Source organism: Peromyscus maniculatus, chromosome 7 (genome assembly GCF_049852395.1).
Source record: "Peromyscus maniculatus bairdii isolate BWxNUB_F1_BW_parent chromosome 7, HU_Pman_BW_mat_3.1, whole genome shotgun sequence".
Classification (NCBI taxonomy): domain Eukaryota; kingdom Metazoa; phylum Chordata; class Mammalia; order Rodentia; family Cricetidae; genus Peromyscus; species Peromyscus maniculatus.
In genome coordinates, this window is record NC_134858.1 from 51,269,519 (window position 1) to 51,290,477 (window position 20,959).

General features: G+C 44.0%; 1 protein-coding gene across 1 annotated transcript in view; it reads right to left on the reverse strand.

The window, feature by feature from the left end:
* Window positions 1-5,742: 5,742 nt before the first annotated feature.
* Cyp19a1 (cytochrome P450 family 19 subfamily A member 1) overlaps window positions 5,743-20,959 on the reverse strand; it is a 28,359-nt gene continuing 13,142 nt past the window's right edge. Inside the window, exons 3-9 of the mRNA XM_006971586.3 lie at window positions 20,625-20,779; window positions 15,734-15,910; window positions 12,791-12,905; window positions 12,107-12,221; window positions 11,214-11,376; window positions 8,270-8,511; window positions 5,743-6,690 (exon numbers count right to left, since the gene is read on the reverse strand). Coding sequence (XP_006971648.1) covers window positions 6,439-6,690; window positions 8,270-8,511; window positions 11,214-11,376; window positions 12,107-12,221; window positions 12,791-12,905; window positions 15,734-15,910; window positions 20,625-20,779 — 1,219 coding nt within the window. The 3' untranslated portion in view covers window positions 5,743-6,438. The remainder of the gene's footprint in view (window positions 6,691-8,269; window positions 8,512-11,213; window positions 11,377-12,106; window positions 12,222-12,790; window positions 12,906-15,733; window positions 15,911-20,624; window positions 20,780-20,959) is intronic.

The window sequence follows — 20,959 nt, forward strand, 5'->3', positions numbered from 1 at the left end:
CTCAGGGCCACAGGAACTAAATCTGACCTCTCCCCATGGTTCTCAGAGAATTGTAAAAGGAACACATAGTAAAGATCTAACTCATTAACTGAATTTGAGAGGGGGGTGCTGGATGTTATAGCTCATTCAGAATGACAGGCTCATGTGGAACAAAAGAATGTTGAAATGACTTTTTTAATATGGGCTTGGAGCTTGCTTTACTGCTTGGGAAAGAGAAAAATTATTTACAGGTTTACAGACATGAATTACATTTCTGTGATAACTTACAGCGATATAACACAAGGCAATAAAAGTCAGATCCCCTATAGAATCAGATAACCTGGGAGTGTTCCAACATCCCATTAAAAGGCTATTTGGTAATCACCTTTACTTATCCCAAACTCTTAAATGTTTCCTTGCAAATGAGTGATTTCCCATGGGATATTTCTGCTAGTTACTCCACCCCGGGAATGAGTTTTCATTTATCCTTCGGAAGTCTTAGATTGTAGACTTTCAAGGCTGACAAACCTTGAGGTCAGAATCTCCATTTAGCATTGCTAACGTGTGGCTTCATGCAGATCACCTGGGTAAATCCCCCTCTTACTAGAACTGTGGGGACCTAAGTGTCTGGCAAGCAGTGATACAGAACCACTTTCTTGATCTTTTGACCCTGTGCGAGTCTCAATTCCTAATGCAATCTGTTCACCACACTACCATCTCTGTTCTACATTTGTGGGAACTGAGGTCCCTGGAAGTTCTGCCCTGGACCAGGGTCGGGCTCTTTGGAGTTGGGATGTCATGTGGGGCAGTTACTGTTTGCTGTGCTCAGGGCTGCCAGTCTTTGCATGAACTGGTTTGGCTGTCCTTGCTAAGGCGCCAGCTATGAGACTGGTGCTCCATCTCTCTTTCACCTGATCTCTGTGCCCAGTTGGCACTGGATTGTGGCATAGGTACATGGCTCATTGCTCTTTCTAGGCCTTGCTGGGTCCAGGCTTCAGGATCTATTTGTGTGTTTATTTTTCAGGTTCTTGTTGTCTATTTGTAATTTTTCTTGACATATACTTACAGCTCAGTGAATTTCCACATAGTGCACACAAATACACACAAGAGCACTCAGATCAAGAAACAGAACATTGCTTGCACCCCAAGACCGCCTCACATGGAATCTAGTCCTCACCCCTAGGGCAACCATTCCCCTGACCTCTAATAGCATAGCGAATGTTGATATAAAGGCAATCATAGTCCACAGTGTGTGTGTGTGTGTGTGTGTGTGTGTGTGTGTGTGTGTGTGTGTGTTCATCCATCAATGTTCTGTTGGTGAGATTTATCCACATTGTTGAATGTAGTTGATTTGTTTGTTCCCAGTGGTGTATAAAGACACAATTAATTTATCTTTTATATAATGGGATGTGGTGGTATTGTGTTCCCCAAAATATTGTGTACTCTAATAAATTTATCTGGGGTCAGAGAACAGACAGCCACTAGATACAAAGGCTAGAAAATGGTGGCACTCACACCTTTAATCCTAGCATTCCAGAGATAGAAATCCCTCTGGATCTCTGTGAGTTCAAGGCCACATTGGAAATAGCCAAGCATGGTGACACACGCCTTTAATCCCAGAAAGCCAGCCTTTAATCCCAGGGAGTGGTGGTAGAAAGCAAAAAGATATATAAGGCGTGAGGACCAGAAACTAGAAGATTTTGGCTGGTTAAGCATTTGGCTGGTTAAGCTTTCAGGCTTTGGAGCAACACAATTCAGCTGAGATTCATTCTGGATGAGGACTCAGAGGCTTCCAGTCTAAGGAAACAGGACCAGCTGAGAAGTTGATCAGGTGAGGTTAGCTGTGGCTTGTTCTGTCTCTCTGATCTACCAGCATGGACCCCAATAACTGGCCTCGGGTTTGATTTTATTAATAAGAACTTTTAAGATTCCTGCTACAATGGGAAGACATTTGAGAAGGTTCTACTTTGTGGTTACAGTATATGCCTTTTGGCCCACAGGGTCCCATATTTTTGTAGATTTTTTTTTTTTTTTTTTTTTTTGGTTTTTCGAGACAGGGTTTCTCTGTGTAGCTTTGTGCCTTTCCTGGAGCTCACTTGGTAGCCCAGGCTGGCCTCGAACTCACAGAGATCCACCTGGCTCTGCCTCCCGAGTGCTGGGATTAAAGGCGTGCGCCACCACCGCCCGGCTGATTTTTTTTTTAAAGTTACTGAGTTACTTAGAAAGACATTGTCTTGACTCAGGCTTAACAGATGGGTCTGCCTCATTTCTCCTTCACCACTATCAGCAACTTTTCTTTCATACTTTTCCTTTGTTAGGGTCAAAGATGCCTTGCCATTTGCAGGTCCCGTTATGGCTCTAATGTGTACAAGACCAGCTCTTCATATCCACATCCGCAGAGAGCAGTATCAGCTTCCCAGGGCAGGCTCACAGTCCCCGGGAGGACCTCGGGAACTCAGCCGTTGACCCTGTAACTCGTTTCCCCTCAGACTCAGTTTTCCCACTGTGGAGATGATGCTTCCTGTATTCCCCTTCTCTGAATCCCGATTGAAAAGCATTTCTATTCAGCCTCCCTCCTGGTTTGTTCTGCTCCTAAGATGGACGAAAGCGGCTTCTCTCCTCACCTCACAGCCTCTTCCCTTTTCTCCTCTGCCCACACAGGGCCTGGACTGGGTCCAGGTCTTTACTTCCATTGTTTGTCCGGTGCTGTGGATTCAGCCTGTCTTTCTCTGAGATGTTTTGATCATTGGTGGTTTCTGTTTCCTCCCCTTCCCCTCAGGCCCCCTTAGTCATTTCCTTACCTGAAATCTCTGTTTCCAGATTGGCAGCCCTCCTGCTCCCAGAATGCCTGGCGATGACTTTCCACCAGGAAGGGTAAAGCACAGATCTCTAGTTGAAGCAGGTCAGGTCAAAGGTTTATACACTGACTTGGTAAAGTATGAGGCATAAACAGTTGTGAGAGCCAACCAGAAAGAAGAATGTGAGTCAGACGACTAAGGGATGGAAACAGCAGGAAGCAGGGGCTTCAGAGTTGGGCTGAGCTTCCTTGTAACGAAAGAAATGATGGATTATAGTGTTGCTATTATCAGGACAATAGACTGAACCTTGAAAATAATATTTATAATAGGTTTGAGAGACTGTCTTATTATTATTTCTCTTGAACACCCAGCATAGTGTGGTCTATACATATTTTTAAGGCTAAATTAACAAGTTCCTCTTATCCTTGGATCATATGTATTGAAAATTCACTAGATAGCGGGTAGTTTCCAGTGTGTCACACCTCCAGCAGGTGGACACCATGCTTCCCCTGTGTTCAAATGTAGAGAGCAAAGCTCAGGGGGTAACTTTCCGGAAGTCACAGCTCTCAGTGGACAGTTTCTGATTTAAACTCCAGTGAACTAGTACAGCCAGTCTCTAAGGAATCTGAAATGACAAAATAAATGGGTATTCAGGGGCATTTCATTCACCAGACAATAATACCAACATGTGGGGAGCGACTGCCGGAAGCTTGGGCGGGCTGCACTCCCCTCTGCTGGAAGCTGCCCGACTGACTTCTGAACTAACAAACCTTTGCCTGTCTGCCCCGGTGCCTGACTGGAGTATTGCTGCTCTCTCTCCCAGCTTGACAGCACATCCTCCTAAGTAAGGCAGTGACGCTGGGAGAGCTTCGTCGTCGGTTTTCTAGGGAGCGGTGTACTGCCTGAATTCCGAATTGGAGCCTATGCCCTGACAAATAATACTGTCTTAGCATAGGCTCTGTGAGACTAGCAGCTGTCCTGGCGATTTTACACTCAGTGTGGGCTGAAGGCAGAAGATAGAGGAGCTAAAGGCTCAGAAGACATGGGTTCCGACAGAGTCCCATCTTCAAGAGAGAGATCCGGTTTCAACACTGAGAGTTCTTACTAACAGAACCTGGACATTTCCCATGTGTTATGTGCAGGTAGAAGAGGGAATCTCCGGTCAGTAGGTAACAAACAATGAAAATGGGGAGGTAAAAGGGATGCATCATAAAATGGAGACCTTCCTAAGTTCAGTTGAGCATCTATTCCAATTCATTACCAAGTTCAGTTAGCCAAAGGTCAGCCCTGGGACTGACACAAGAGACTAAAGAGAGTGTGCAACTAGCATTATTTCAGGACGTCCGTGCCATGTACTACCTGGCGAAAAGTGATTCTTAGAAATACAGGATGGCAATTTCCAACAGCCATTTCCCAATAGGAGAAAGACCTTCGGAGCCTGGTTAATGCCCCCTTGGAAAGAGAAACACGCCATCTCGGCGAAACCTGGGGGAAGGGAGGCGATCAACACACAGAGAGAAGGCGTATCTGCGCTCATAACTTGACAGTGACAGAACTTGCACACTCGGGTTTTACTGGGGACACGCACAATCTAGAAACTGACAACAACAGAATCTGTGGCACATTTGAGCGTAGCAAGCGCTTCACAATATACAAGAGTTTTGAAGAGATACTAGGATTTTCAAATGTGTGTCCATCAGCACACACCACTGCACCGTGCAACCCTGTGGGAGCGTGTAGTGCTCGTCTAAAGAGGCTAAGGTCAACCATTAACCAGGGGTTTGATTCTGAGAGAACCTTCCTCCATCGGCCCAGCACTTCTCTTTCTGTCCTGTCCAGGTTCCTACTCCAAACTCCTGTTTTTTTCCCCAACATCACTTTGTGTCCACATTATCTAGATATAACTCTTTCACTTCCTGCTTCACTATAAAAAGATAGGCCCGGATGCATATTTACATATGAAATCAAAGTAGATATTCCAGGAGAATTAGGTGAGTGAAAAATACTGGTAAGAAGTCTCTTCAACCACACAGCTCCAGAGACAGCAATAATGATCAATAGACTATTATCATTAGAACAATATATTATCCTATTATAATTAGAATATTCTGATATAATTAGCAATAGAATTATCAAGTGAACTAGCTTGATTCACTCACTGCCCCTCACCTTGATCATGAGAGTCAAAATTACTTGGATGATTATCTAGACCTGAAAACAGACAGATTTGGGTGGATAGTTATACACTACCTCTCCTTAAACCATACAACGTCAAGCTAGCTGAAATATGGCCTTCCTAACAATGTTCATCCTTGAATTTTTTAGGACATCTATGAACAAGTGTGTCTATGTCGAGCTGATCTTGGCAGTGGATAAGGAAAGTCAGATTAGGAAGGGAGACAGATTGAGGTGGGTGACAAAAGACAGTTCATGCTTTAAGGCTCCTGCATGTATTTTACACCCTGTCACTAAGCGGTAAGGCAAAAGAATGTCCATGCAGGGCAGGATGGCTGTCAGCTGGATGGAAACATGTCATGTTCATAAGGGAGCTTTGACTTTCAGTTTTTAAGTTACCAAATACTGACTATTACATATATTTATAGTGACTTTAGAACACAAAGTGATATAGAGAAAATTAATCATTTATTTGACTCCTTCTAGAATGCTAATTCCATGGTGTACATTTCATCTACGGCTATAGTGATTCAGTGGGCCAGTTATTTGCTAAATTTCTAAGGTAACTATTAAATCTGAGATAGGATAAAAAAAAAAGATTTGCAACAAAGGTTGTAAACAAAGGTTTGACCTTGGTTCTTTGAAAGAATGGGGTCATGGCGGTGGGGGGGATGGTAAGAATGTATGTCAAATAGTTGGGGCCCACTGGGATGCTGCATTAGATGTCGACACAGAGGGCTCTCCTTTCCCCAAACTGAACTAAAGGAACTAAGCAACAATGCAAACAATAGAAAACAAAGACTTATTTATTTGAAGTGCACCGTGTGATTTTCCCCCTACATCACATACAGAGTCCTAACTCTATTTTACTTAAACTAGTATTAATTGGGTCCGTTTGACCCGAATCTATGCCTACTACGGTCAAACTCCATGTCTGGGAGCATGAATTGAGAGTATGAAAGGATACGCTTCATGTTTAACTTTTGCCCCAAATAGCTTTTATGTGGGTCCATCAGAAGTAACTGGGCTTAACTTGTGGGAAGAGTCTAGATTGTTGCTTCCTACCCACTCTTAACACACATGCACATACACACGAGAACGCCTTTATCCCTTTATCCACAGTAGCAGGTTTGCCTGGCCTTTCTAACAACTGGAGTCCTTCTGCCAGAGGCGTTAGCTGCGTTGACGAGAGCAGCGCTGAGGACTCTGGCAGGAGACCAGACAGGTTTATCGGGCAGCCTGTCTTTCCCAAAGTAGAGTTTGTAGGCTCTGTCCTTTAAGACGTCAGTCTCTCTCCTTTCCTTTGCATACTGACTCTCTGGATGGACGCCCATCTTGCTGACAAGCCACAAGAACTATGATCCTAAGACGCTTCAAGCCATCACAGGTTCATTGTGAGGTTGACACCACCCGCCTTCTAAAATGGATAGCTTCCATGTCGCTCCTGACACAGCAATGCTCCAGAGTAGATACTGACCACACGTCTTTATTGCTTGAGGTACTTGTCTGAATTCCTCGGGGTGAAAATTATTTCCACCAGGTGCTGGCTGTCCTCATCTGGGTGCAAGGACAAATCATTTTTTTTCGGTATGTTTTCAATACATCTTTTTTGCAATGTCTTCACATGGAATCGCTTCAAAACTGTAACCAGGACGACTTTCATCATCACCATGGCGATGTACTTCCCGGCGCAGCTGCGGGGCCCAAAGCCAAATGGCTGAAAATACCTGTAGGGAACCTATGAAAACGAGCAGATGGTTAGGCAGGGTCACGCAACTGTCTATGGAAACACTTGTCAGTCAGAATGCCCCGGCTGGACTCTCAGCCACCCTGCTTCCTCCCCGAGACAAACAGCTGTGGCTGAAGAAGCACCCTTCTCAGCCACTGTGCCTCTCTTGTGACACAGTCCCGGCCTCAGATCGTCCCTGGTTTTGCTGTACATGTCAGTAAGCTGGGGTAAGTCAGGGCAAGTCACCATATGGGCAATATTAGCTATCCAGAAACTCTGCTTTCCTAGTGCTTGGCAAGTTACTGAGACAAAGTTTGTTTTTGTGTGACCCATATAGTGGATAACATGAAGATAAAAGATATGAATTTCTAGACTATTAGTGTCAAGCTTCTTGTGTATGTGAGAGCGGAGGGATCTCTGTGGCCTGGGATGGCCCCAGAATTCTGGTTCTCTTGCCTCTACCTCAGAGTGTAGGATTCCAGGAATGTGTCAGTACACCAGGTCTTCTAACCACTTTTAGTTACTGTGAAAAGTAATGTGGATCATGTCTGTCTGCCTTGTCTGATCTAGATTTACATGGCTTAGACATACTAGAACTACAAAACAAATAAAATTTATTGACCAGTTGACAAGGCATTGTCTGGGTTTCCTGTCTAGAAACATTAATTAGAGTGCCAGATCAACACTGGGTCCCTATGCTACATGCAAGTAGGAAAAGGGGAGACAGGGAGCTATTTGGAAAATTCTGTCCTAATAACATTGTTTTGATGTAATGAAGCAAAAATCTCTCCTATATTCCAGCTAGATAAAGAAGAAGGCTGGTGCTTTTAATCATTGAGTTTTATTTGGAGTAAGACCCACTGCTTGAGGCCATTTGATAGAATAAAGGCAGTGATAAAACTAAATTTTATTTGATTTATATCTAAAGCAGAAATGGATTTCCTTTGCTTAGTTGGTGGAACAGTTGAAGCTAGATGGTGCTAGAGTGATGCATTTATTGTTTTTTTTTTTTTTTAATTTTTACTTTACTGTAGAAGAAGTGATAAATTCTGGGCCAGAGAGATGGCTTAGTGGTTAAGAGCACTGGCTGATTTTCCAGAGGTGCCAGGGTCAGTTTGCAGTACCCACATGGTGGTTCATAACCATCCATAACTCTAGTTCCAAGAGATTTGATGCCTTCTTTTGAACTCTGTATGTACCAGGCACATACATGGTATACTTACATGCATGCAGGTAAAACACTCATATTTTAATATAATTTAACTCATAATTTAAAAAATCAAATGATAAATTTGAGGAGAAGAGATCAGTTGCCTTAAATAAATCTTTGCCCAATTAAGGATTTTTTTCATATTTTGTTTTCCTGGGTGGCAAATTTACAAAGATTTTACACACAGAGAGATTTTTACACACACCAATAGCGTTGAATGTGTTAGCCATGTTCTAAGCTATAGGACCCAGGTGCTCCCATGAAGCCGCTGAAGGGTGAGTGAAGGGCGCTAAGGACGTCCTTCCTAAACACAGAACTGGAGCAGGTCTGACCACACCACCAGAAACAGCATGCTCAGGTCCAAGGAGGAGCTCTTACATTTTTCTCAAAGTTTTCTAAGGTAAATTCATTGGGCTTGGGGAAATACTCGAGTCTGTGCATTCTTCCGATATTCAGAATGATGTTCGTTCCCTTTTTGACTGGGTAGCCATCAATCACATCATCATCCAGGGCTCGACGCATGACCAAGTCCACAACGGGCTGGTACCGCAAGCTTTCATTAATGAAGTTTTCTACCACTTTTAAATTTTGGATATCCTCAATCCTTATGTCTCTGTCACCTGTGGAACAGCAGGAAGGACAAAGACAGCAATGCTAGTTTTACATGTGACAAGCGCTGTAGCTCCTCCTTTTTTCCATAGAAGAAGTTGTTCTTGGTTTAAAAAAAATGCTTGTAATTCTAGTGCATACCACCCACTGGAAATAGTTGTGTTATATTTGGTCTGCAAAGGTCTTTATAAAAGTTCAGACGTGAAATCACTTCTGGAAATTTTAATAACCACAACAAAAAAGATTTCCTAAAAATATCAGAAAATTTGCTCATGCTGGATCCACATTCCCACCTGCAGACAATGGGCAGAAGATGTGGCGGGGGCAGCCACCCCTTCCGAGGGACATACACTCTGTAATTCCATGTCGGCCACACCTACTCCACATCTCATATTCCTCTTATCTGTGCACCTCAAGTCTTTGAGTTTTGCATCTACTGCATGTTCTAGGGAACATTTACTTTGTCTCTTCATATGTGAGCCAACTAGCACAATAACCATCCCAAACAAAGGTGCACAGGATGCTGCAGAGTCAGGGAGATCAACTGAGTCCATTTTATAATGTTCACTCCCTAGTCATTTGTACAGCTACCTTCCCACACATGTCACTGGCAGGCCCTCCACGTCTGACCATGCACAAACTGTTCCTGGAAAATGGCAAGACGCTTACTACTCCCCATCATGAAAAGTCAGGGCCCCACCTAGACCTGGATGCGGCTCCCACTGCCTCAGCCTGACCTGACATTGGTCAAAGAGGCTTAGATTTGTTCCAGATATGGCAAGATTTCCAAGTACCCTCAAATGAGCCACCACTTCTACAGAATCAAACCAAGCCATGTAGGAAGGTCTAGTTCAGTCAGAAGAATCTAGGAAGAGAACCTGCGTTTTAAGTACTGTGCTCTGTAACCATGGACCAGACAGAGGGGAGACAGAGGTATTTGCTGGGAAGTAATGTCCCTGTGCGGACCACAAGAGGGAGCATGTTGCCACACGCTCTGCCGCGTTCCTGTCTTTGCAGAGTCTGATGGAGTCAGGGAGACCTCAGAAGCACACAGCAGCTCTCTCCCAAGGAACTTGTATTAGAGGTCTGATAAAAGCGCGCTCTCAAAATCAGTTCCCCCTCCTCCATCCTCCTACCTCTCTCTTCGCTCCATTACAACTGAGTTCTCTTTCTCCCACCAGCCTCGCAGCCTCCCCAGTGAATGCTGTGACCTCTGCACAGACCCTGAAAGCATTCAGGGATTTGGGGCAATGTTACCCTGTCTCTTTGTTCTCCTCCCCCTTTACTGACGCCCCTACAGAACCCTTCTCTAGTACATCTGAACTAAGGCAGCCTTTCCTTAGTGTCAACTATTTCTAGCAGCTGTAAAATTGCTTGTTAAAGGTGGTGCTGTTCCATGTCCAATAACTTCTTGCACCAGCGCTGCGTAAAGCCGGGAAAGTTCATCTCATACTGTGTCTTCTCCCCTTGCTAAGTAAGGTGTTCCTAAAAAGATCAGCCAGGTGAAGGCAAAACCTGATAAGCTTTTGGTTTCTCCCAGAAAATAGTTCTGATTTTGTGTTTCTAAAGCAGGGTGGGGACAGGATGATGCTGGGGCAGAGCCATGAAAATGGGGGTGGGAGAACTGAATGGGGCCCTGGGGGCTTCTCTGCCGATGAAAGAGTGGGGAGGAAGGGGCCGCCATCGCTGGATTGCCGCGGAGAAGGAAGCCCATGGCTTCGCCTCTGCTCCCCTCCCCTCCTCCTCCTGCCACCCAGTGAAATCCACAAACACTCGTGTAAGCAACAGATAGCCAAAAGGATTTACGTAACCCACAAGGCAGGCAGAGCATACACTCAGTTCTCCATCTATGGATTCAACTAAGAGCATTAAACGTATTTTTGTGTGTGTTTGTACTGAACATGCACAGCCTTTATTTTGTAGTTACTCTCCAGATTGTATAATATCATAATTATTTATACAGCATTACATTGCATCAGGTATTATAAACAACGGAGAGTTGACTTAGTCTGTGGGAGGTGGTAAGCAGGTTATGTGCAAGTACTCTAGTATGTTCTAAGATGGACAAACATCTGTGTGCACATGGAGCGAGGTCTCAAGCCAGGTGATGACTCAACAGGTAAATGTATGACCCCAAGACTGAAAACATGAGGCTCTAAGAAAGTGAATGTCCTAATTCTCACTGTCTTAGAGCCTCATTCTCATCCACTACTACTTGTTTTATGTGTGTTCTTTAAGGGCTTTTTATTGTGCGTGCGTGCGTGCGTGCGTGCGTGCGTGCGTGCGTGCGTGCGTGCATGAGAGAGGGAGAGAGAGAGAGAGAGAGAGAGAGAGAGAGAGAGAGAGAGAGAGAGAACATGTGTGCGCACACATGCCATAGAGGACAACTTGTGAGAGTCAGTTCTTTCCTTCGCCCATCTGAGTCTGGTTATGAAACCCATGTTTTCAGTCTTGGGGTCATACATTTACCTGTTGAGCACATTGCTCTGGTGTTTGAAGTTTTCAATAAGCACGTGTTATTTTTGTAATTTCTACAACATACAAATAGGAGGGACAGTCATTTTAGCCTACTCAGCATCGCCAAGATGTGGCAGGATTACTTACTTTATTTTTCCTTCAGGTTTTATGTTTATCATCAGATTCTTAAACATGAGAAGCCACCGACATTCACATTCAGAAGGGGGTTTTTAAAGCACTATAATTTATAGCTTACCAACAACAGTGTGGATTTCCTTCAGTATTGCCGTTTCGACCTCAGGGTACTCCGCCATGAGGAGTAACATGAAGTACAGGGTCACAGACATGGTGTCAGGGGCCGCGATCAGCATTTCCAGTATACACTGGTTCACGTTCTCTTTCGTCAGGTCTCCACGTCTCTGAAGAATTGAACAGAGCAGAAAAGGTTGGAAGACGGAATCCAAGTTTCAGAAAATGAGGGGAGGTGACCCTCCAGTATCAACAATCTCAACAAAATAAAGTTACAGGTCTCTGTAATTAGTACCAACATTTTTACATATTAACACTCTGCTTAAAAGTGAACAAATAGTAATTACCTGTGTCCCATCGACCCTCCATATACTCGAGTTTCACATCTATAGATTTAACTAACTGGGCATCACATATATTTTTGTTGTGTTTTTATTAAATGGATACTGACTTTTTCATAGTTTTTCTCTAAATTAATACAATATCATAACTATTAGCATAGCATTATACTGTATTAGGTATTATAAACAATCCAGAGGTGAGAGGATCCCTGTGGGAGGATGCAGTATATGCATGTACTATGGCATGGTAGAGGTAAGATTTGCACATTCTTAGATTTTTGTATCTGGGAAGGGTTCTGGAATTAAAAGTTACAGATATTGAGGGATGCTTTTATTTAGTGTCTTAAGTCTCCTCTCTTCCTGGTTTCACGTATTGTATTATAATATAGAAGAATTTGAATGATGAATGTCATAAAATGGCTGGTGTTTAGGCTATTTTGGTGGACTACCATAAGACTGTCTGCTAGAGGAATTTTTAAAGAGAGACCATGCCGCATTTCTAAAAAGGATTCTTTAAATTATGGTACGCCATCATAATGGGGTTCGTTCAGGTCAATACCTCAGCAAAAATCAAATCAGTTGCGAAATCCATACAGTCTTCCAGTTTCTCCGCTGTGGAGACCTTGTTTCTTTTTTCTTCCACCAAAATGGCTATCTCATCTTTCAAGTCCTTGCTGTGGGGGGGAAACGTCAAATTTTTCTCAGTTTAGACATCCTGCAAAACAGACTCTGCTTGGTTTAAAGCCATTGGCACTCGTGAGTAAGTGAGTTCGTATTTCATTTCTTCACAAATATACATAAGTTACACGAAGCTTGCGTCATTGTATGGTACCAGAGTTCACTGCGGTTTCTAAAACACTGCTAGCAATCTCAAAGCTGTGACTTGAATTCTACGTTTCCATTTTTCTAGATCTGCAGAAAGTCCTGACCAGTGTCACTGTTAGGGTGGCCCATGCTTTTCTGTCAACTCATAATCTACTGCAGTGCCCTTATTCCAGAGAGCCCTTGGGCTGCACATTCGGCTCCTTCTTGAGCAGCTTCTTGGCCAAGGGTTCCTTTAGTCTTTGGTCTGTCCCAATGCAGCCGCATTGCTATGGATGCTTCCCATGTCACTGAGCCAACACGCCCCGCTGCACCCTGGGGAGCATCGGACATACCAAAGTGGCTGACAGCAGCAGAGACACAAGGACCCGTGTGTGCAGTGTGACCGCGCTTGAAAACCCTCCAGGCCTGTGCTACTTACACGGATCTTTCATACTTTCTGTAGAGCCAAGAAATCTTAAAGAAGATGTTGGGTTTGATGAGGAGCGCTTGCCATGCATTGAAATAACCCTGGATTTTTTTCACAATGGCACTTTCTGTTGAGGCAAAAACAAGAAGAAATTCACTGAGGAAAATACGAGCCTCTGAGCAGAACTCTGGACAGATTCTTTTACGAGTCACCAGTGATGGTCCAGCGATATCAAACTATGAGGCAAATCTCTTATTAATTTACCTACTTGGCCTCTAAATTGACTGAGTTGTCCATAGAGTTGCCAGTTTTCCAGCTTGTGTTTCAGACCACAGCCTAGATTCTCACACTCCCTACCCCCCCTCCCCCCGCCTTGGTGTGTGTGTGTGTGTGTGTGTGTGTGTGTGTGTGTGTGTGTGTGTGTGGTGTTTCTTTGAGACAGGGTTTCTCTGTGTAGCTTTGCACCTTTCCTGGAACTCAGTCTGTAGCCCAGGCTGGCCTCGAACTCACAGAGATCCACCCGCCTCTGCCTCCCGAGTGCTGGGATTAAAGGTGTGTGCTACCGCCCAGCCTCACACTCCCTTTTGGTTGAGCTCCACCACCACCCCCCGACTTTTCTGGACAGAGGGGAGTGGTTAGTTATCGCATCCCTGCTCCTGGCACCTGGAGGGGTGTTATTTGGACAGGCAAGATGGCTCGGTGGGTGAAGGTCCTTGCTTCCCTATGATCGTAATTCCATTCCTGGAACCCTCATAAAGGTGGGAGGAGAAAATAGCTCCAGAGCTGTCCCCTGACCACAGGTACACAGAGTGGCACATGTGCCCCTCCTCTCCCTCGTTAATAATGAAGATGACATTAATTTTAACCCCGCCCCCCCCAAGCCCATTGCACTGCCTGCACCGTCCAGCTGATTTTGGGGTTAGGTGAGACATCAGCTGGACCGTGCATGTGCTGGGGTTGCCCACCTAATTAACAGTGCCTCAGTGTCTCACTTCTCAGCGCTATGTTCACGTCATAGCGCTCTTCACACAGCCTTCATACATTTGGCCCAAAGTGCAGAGTTCATGTTACTTTCTCCAACGCATTGTCCTGAGCCTCGTGCATTGTTAGTAACAGATAAATGATAATGAGTTAAGTTGAATAATAAAGAAAAAAGTCATTGCTTACTTTTTTTTCACATTACACCAGCCCTATATACAAATGGGAAAGGAATCAACATGTACTCTCAACTGCCAAAATGCCAATAATCACTTCTAGGTTGCTTTACAGAGCTTTTAAGTTTAATCCTTATAGTCTTGCCAGGGGAGTGATAGTGTCTTTGATTTGCAAATAAAAAAAAGTACAACTGATAGAAATTAAGGATGCAGCCAGTATGGCCAGCAGGTCAGGTTGGGAGTTTAACAAATACTCAGTATAAAGGGAAACACAGGTAACCCACACAGGTTATACAGGTGTTGTGGCATCACAGTCTGGACCCAGTCATTGACTAAGGGAGAGATCTACAGTTCCCTTGACACAACCCTTCCTGACAATCCAGGCCTGGGGGAACCCAAGGAGTAGGGCGGGATCAGCGTGTCTAGTTAACTTCAGCAGAAATGTATGCAGGGAGGTTAGAAGCAGACCAGGCGAAAGGTGACACAAAAACCTTCCAGAGTAAATGCATAGTTAGGTAAGGTTTCTATAGCCCTCCTGAGGAACAGTCGACTAGAGAAGACAATCTCCTCCCGGCCACGGGAGAAAGGGAGGTCTCATAGCTGATCTTGTTCAACTGTGGGAAGTCAGGTGACAGACACATGGATGACTCAGAAGGGTTTCCTCAAATGCTAGGGCATCATTCTCCTGCCCACATTGTTTCCTTTCAGCTCTGCACATGGCTGTGACTTCACTTTGTTCAGGCTGTGTGTGAATGTCCTCTGTGAAGAGATCTTTCCTGACCGCTCAGCTCCGTAATGACTAGGCCCGCACTGCTACCCCGCCTCAGTCCCTGATCTTTTACCCTGACTTGGTTTTGCCTCAAGGCATTTATTATTGCCTAATATGTAATTTGGTAATTACTTGTTTTACTGCCCATACCCCCCTACTGAAATATAAGCTCCCCAACAGTGAAAACTGTACCCATCTCCACCCCTACTGAAATATAAGCTCCCCAAAGGTGAAAACTGTACCCATCTCCCTGGCTCTCCTCGGAACCTAAAACATTGAATAGCAGTCAATACATATTGTTGAGTGAATGGATGAACCAATGAACATGGTTATAAATTGATTTAGAAAAGTCTCATACTAATATCAACGGCAGAATGGAATTTATCCAAATAACTGTTTGCTTTTGGGTGGTGGTAGTAATGTGCACAATTTAAAAATATTCATCTTTTCTAGCTTAGTGGAGAAGGTGAGATGTCAGGTTGGTATAAATATTAAATGGCAGACATGTACATAAAGTGTCTTTTCATATTGTTTGGTATATAATAGATACTAAATTACTGGCAGATGTTATCATCATTTTTGGCATTATAGGCAGCATTGTTACTTCATTTTATCATATACAGTCAAGTTCTCATATAGAGTACCTTTGAGAGAAGGAGTATGTACACATATAAATAAATAGTTGCATGGGTATGTATCATGCCCAAAAGAATGATTGGAAATAGTTAAATACATCCAGTTTTCCAGATCTATGTTAATGACCACACTAGCCAATAATCTTTGCCTAGAGTAGAATGTTAGGTCCTAGAGCAGCACAGGAGGCAGAGAAGAGATGGAGATTGACCTCTTCTTTGAAAGTGTATAGCCTAGAAATGAACAGGGAGGAACACTACAGGGAAGTACCCTACGGAATACTTAGAAACGCTCACTTCACCACGAGCAACGTACAGAGCAGCTCTTTGCTTCAGTGTGCTGTCCCCACGTGCCCTGTTTAAAAGGGGGCAGGAGGCATGAGAATTCAAAATCCAGTACCATCCAGAGGGATCCCCAGGAACAGCATGTTAGAGGTGTCCAGCATGATGTGCCGCATGAGGGTCAACACATCCACGTAGCCTGAGCTGTCGGTGACTTCGTCCAGCCTGTCCAAATGCTGCTTGATGGACTCTGTGCAGACTTCTACCATTCGAACGAGACCAGGGCCTGTCAGAGCTGAAGGAGAGAGATTTGGCCATCACAAACACCAGGACACACACGAGCAGGCTGCCTTTATGTCAGGAGCAATTGCCCGCACCTTCACATTCGATAACAGGATGAGAATTTTCATAATCTTCTCCATACCTTCTTGAGTTACCCTGATTTTCTGTAAGAAGTGCTTATCATTTTGACTAAAAATTAGTGAATATTAATTTTAAAAGATGATTCAAATTCAAGCCTTTCTTTAAGCCCTAGTTAATCATTTGTGAGGCTGCAGATGAAACAGTCATTTTTTCTGGGTACAATAACCAACGGTGCTTTTTCACACTTACTGTACGTATTTCCCTCGAGGTGATGGTTCAGATTTGGTCAGGGTCATGTTTCTTTTACGTTTTAGCATGTGGAAGGACAATACTACAGAACCAGTGAGGTTGGTCCTTTACCACTTCACCTAAGGTGCGTCCTAGTTGGCACAGATGTGCAATGGAGTCTTAGAGACACTGACCATGTGCCCTTCTGTTACTCTTAGCCGCTCTTCAGATGAGCTCCAGATTCATTTTACACAGCAAAGGCAGGCAGAGCAGTTGCTCATTCGCTTTGCAGGCTTCAGTGACCGAGGAACTCCTCAAAGAGGGTGACAACTACTCCCTGGCATTGTCCTTCAACGAATCTTACATGAGGGTCCTCGACACATGCTTGTCAAATAAATGAATGAGTAAATGGATGGACAAATGAGTGGATGGGTGAATGAATGAATGAATGAATGAATGAATGAATGAATGAATACAGGTAGAGTGACTTGGCTCTGCCCTCCTTTGCTCTGCTCCTGGCCCTTTGGGTGCTGGATGGCCCTAGTAGCCCATCGTGGTAGTTTCTTTAAGTTTCCCTCGGGACTATTCTCTATTTTTATGTCTTCTGTTATTCAGACTTGCTGAGAAAGATCTTTAAACGACATGGAAATTTTTGGGGTACCTTGAAGGCAATCATTCTCTCAAATCAGGAGATCATTCTCTCAAAAAGGAGCAACATGTATCTGAAGGTCGACTTAGCAAATGAGAAAGGAAGCTTGCCAGCATGGCGGCTCACACCGATAATCCCAGCACTCTCGGGCCTGTGGCAGAAGGGTTCTTAGAAGTTCAAGGCCAGTTTGGGCCCCATAGTGAGCTTCCGGCCAGTATAGGTTACAGAGTAGGATCTTGTCAAGAAAGAATGTGGTAGGCAGTGGGTGTTGGGGGTGGAGGATGGAGAGAAGGAAGGGAAGGGAGGGAAAATGGAGTGGCAGAGATCTGGGGATACCAGCCTAAAGACACTAAAGATCCCCAAATGTGTTAAAGAAGGCTGACATAGGAGCCTTCCTCCAAGTGGAGGACGGAACTACCTGGGTGTTCTCTGTTCTCTGGGTAATGGCCACATTCAAGAGAGGGACAAATGATCCCTTAATGACTCAGCTCTTGGTACGGAAGGGGTGGCTCCACAGGTCACCCACGGCTTCCTTCCAGGTGAGTGCAGGATTTGCCTCTATGACCAAGAACTTGAAGCCATATTTCACAGACCAGGGAGTGCAATATGATGGCCTATGGGCATTAGTGTGTGTAGATATGATTTAATGCATAAATATACTTAAAAGCACTCTCATCTTGGTCAAGAGAAGAATCAGCAAGTGGTCAAATTTCATCTAGAAGTGTCTCTTTTGGCAGTTTCAGGACACAACTTCCCTCCACTCTGCCGCCCTCTCCCCCATCTCCCAGGATGCACCATTTCCACAGCTGCGTTTCCCTGCTTCCCTACACCCCAAGATTCACACTTCGTGATGTTACTGACTTAGACTCTAACTCCAAAAGAAGAGTTATGGAGATGCTTAGGACTCTCATTAATTTTATAAAAATGTCAGGCACTGCAGTATGCTTTTTAGTAAGTAATTAGCTTACTGTTTTTGGAATTTAATTGGGGTCTAATTTTATAACATTTTATTAGAAAGTCTGATCTCATATATACAGGGCTAGTCTAAAACATTTACCAAGATGTGTTGGCAAATCTCCAAGTTCTGCTAAAATGTCCCCCTTTCCACAGTTCTTGTCCCCATGACCTCTCCTCTCTCTGCCTCTTGTCACTGCAGTAACCCCCACATTTTCATTCTTCATGGTTGTGTTTCCTTCTCCTTAACTTTCACCTGCTCCCAGAGGACAGACACACAGACAAATGTTCATATTATTTTCTTTGAAATATTTAGTGAATCCCTGTAACTCTTGAGATATGCTCAAGTCCTTGATTTAATGAGAAGTGTCTTGTATGATTTGGACCTGCCTTTCTCTTGCCTGATGTTTGTCCATGAAGGGTTCCTGGATATGTCCTGACGCTCCATCTTTCTCCGCTGTCAAATATCCCATTCTTTGCTCCTACAGTGTCTTTCTTTGTTACACTTTGTTAGATTTTACTTCATTCAAAATTCTTCATAAGCATCCACTGCCCTAAAGTGTCTTTCCTGGCCCCTTGGTGGCTTTAGGTGGCCCATGTGTCCAGTCTCTGTAGTCTGGTGCAACCTCACCTAGACAGTATTTGGTGATACACAAGCCCACCTTACCCAGCCTTCTCTCATTACATGGTCCTCAAAGGGCAGAACCAAGTCTTTCTTATCGTTGTATTATTAGTATCTAATACAATGATGAGAACAGTAGTTTGTTAAATAAAAAATTAATTAATAGAATTTAGAGATTCTATTAATTCTTGAATGTTAAGAGTACAGGATGGCCGGGCGGTGGTGGCGCACGCCTTTAATCCCAGCACTCGGGAGGCAGAGCCAGGCGGATCTCTGTGAGTTCGAGGCCAGCCTGGGCTACCAAGTGAGCTCCAGGAAAGGCGCAAAGCTACGCAGAGAAACCCTGTCTCGAAAAACCAAAAAAAAAAAAAAAAAAAAAAAAAAAAAAAAAAAAAAAAGAGTACAGGATATTGGTATGTGAAAGTTAACTACTCCTAAATGCTAATTGACATATTCTTAGTAAACCTGGGTCAAATGACAAAGTAAAATACAACTTATGTTTCTATGGCGTCAGATATGTATATGTGTTCTTTACAACAGCTCACGCCCCAGGTCTATAATATTCATCAATCTCCGTGGATAAAGAAAGCACACAGATACTAACTGACTTGGCTGAAGTCCTCCTATAAGTAGTAAGCAACAGTGCTGGGACATGAGCCCACTATAACCCTGAGACGTGTACCTTCCCACTAACCCAGCGTCAATCTTGTAAGGCACAGGGAGATGGATCTGCTTCAACATAGTATCTCTCTCTCTCTCTCTCTCTCTCTCTCTCTCACACACACACACACACACACACACAAAAAAAAAAAAAACCTCTCCAAAGTTGTTTGGGGTCCTAATCCCAAAATGATTCAAGTGTGTGTCCTCAAGAAGAGGAGATTATGGTGTGTCATCATGGTAAGCCCAAACCAATCCCAAGAGTCATTGGTGAGGAAACTTTCCCATCTGAGGTCATAAGCGAAGGTGGGGCAGAGGTGTGCAGTGTAAAGAGGAGTGAACCTGTCTCCCCCAGACAAGGAATAAAGGTGGGGCTCCCGGAGCCGGAAGAGTTGAGATCAATGACCCTTCCTATCCACAGGCTTGCCATCGCCTGCTGAGACCCACGGCAGACCTCTGACTGGCAGAAGTTTAAGATAGCAAGCCTGTCATTCACCCAAAGCTGTCTAGTGTATTACAGCAGCCAGAGGAAGCCCTTGGCTTCCTATAGCAGTGTGGCTAGGTCTTAGAGACCTGCAGAGCCTGCATGGAAAGAAAAATTTGGATGGTACACGGTCATACCAGATCATCATGGTCATACAGATGCCATCTCTGGCAAGGTTGCCAAGGCATGGCTATCTTTTCTGATGCTTGATTTAGCATCAAAAAATGGCCTTATGTAGTCCTCAGCCGCTTCATTTTCCGAATGATATAGTAAAGGGTGAGTGCTGGATAAGGAGGCTTGGAACTGAGTCTCTGCTCACCTCTGCCTTGCTCTGTTGGTGCAAATCTCAAACCTTCTAGGAGTTCATTTCTTCAACCACAAAACTCAGAGGCCAGATGAAGTCACACACAGAGTCTTCCCCTGTAAGATTCTCTCATTGTTCTCTCTTAAAATGTGTGGCCTGTCAGAGAGCGGGTCTTCCAGTGTGTTATGTAGTCATGTTTCGATCAAACACTGAGCTAAAACACTAAATTCTTAGTTGAAATGACCCTCAGGCAGGTCAATCTCTTTGGTTTGGCTATAATCATAGACTCTGGGGTTGTATTCGGGGGTTAATATTGTAACCTTGGGCAAGTAATTTAACCTGTTTGAAACTTGTTTTCCCGCCTATAAAATGCAGGTGATATGAAATTTCTCCATATGAGGTTGCTGTGGAATTACAATGTCAAGTGTCTAGGATGATGTTTGATGCATAAGCAAAGGTATAAAGAAGCTTTATCCATATTATTTCAAAATTATGTGGCAGCAAAATTTGAATCATAATTTTTTGTTTGTTTTGTTTTTTTGAGACAGAGTTTCTCTGTGAAGTTTTGGTGCCTGTCCTGGATCTGTAGACCACGCTGGCCTCAAACTCACAGAGATCCGCCTGACTCTGCCTCCCGAGTGCTGGGATTAAAGGCATGCGCCACCACCACCCAGCTTAAATCATAATTTTTTAAAAAAGAAGTACATTTATAGACCTAAGAAAAGAACGTAGCATTCCTGTTTACCTTTCATGAAGAAAGGGCGAATTGTTTTCCAAAGGTCGGGATTATTGTTAAATATGATGCCGTTCTCATGCATTCCAATGCACTGCAGTCCACGTTTGCTGCCAAATCTGGAAATGTAGTTATTGTGCTTCATGACATGGAACATACTTGAGGACCTGTAAAGAAAGAGAACCTTAGTGTTAAGCCGACGTGGGGGGGGGGGGCGGCGGGATTTATGGCAGTTCATTCAGACTGTGTGGTGACTTTCTTAACAGAAGCATGTTGATCCAAATGCAAAGTATGGTTTCCAGAATTCAGGTTGAGTAAGCATGCTGGGAAGCCTGAGAACATCCTAG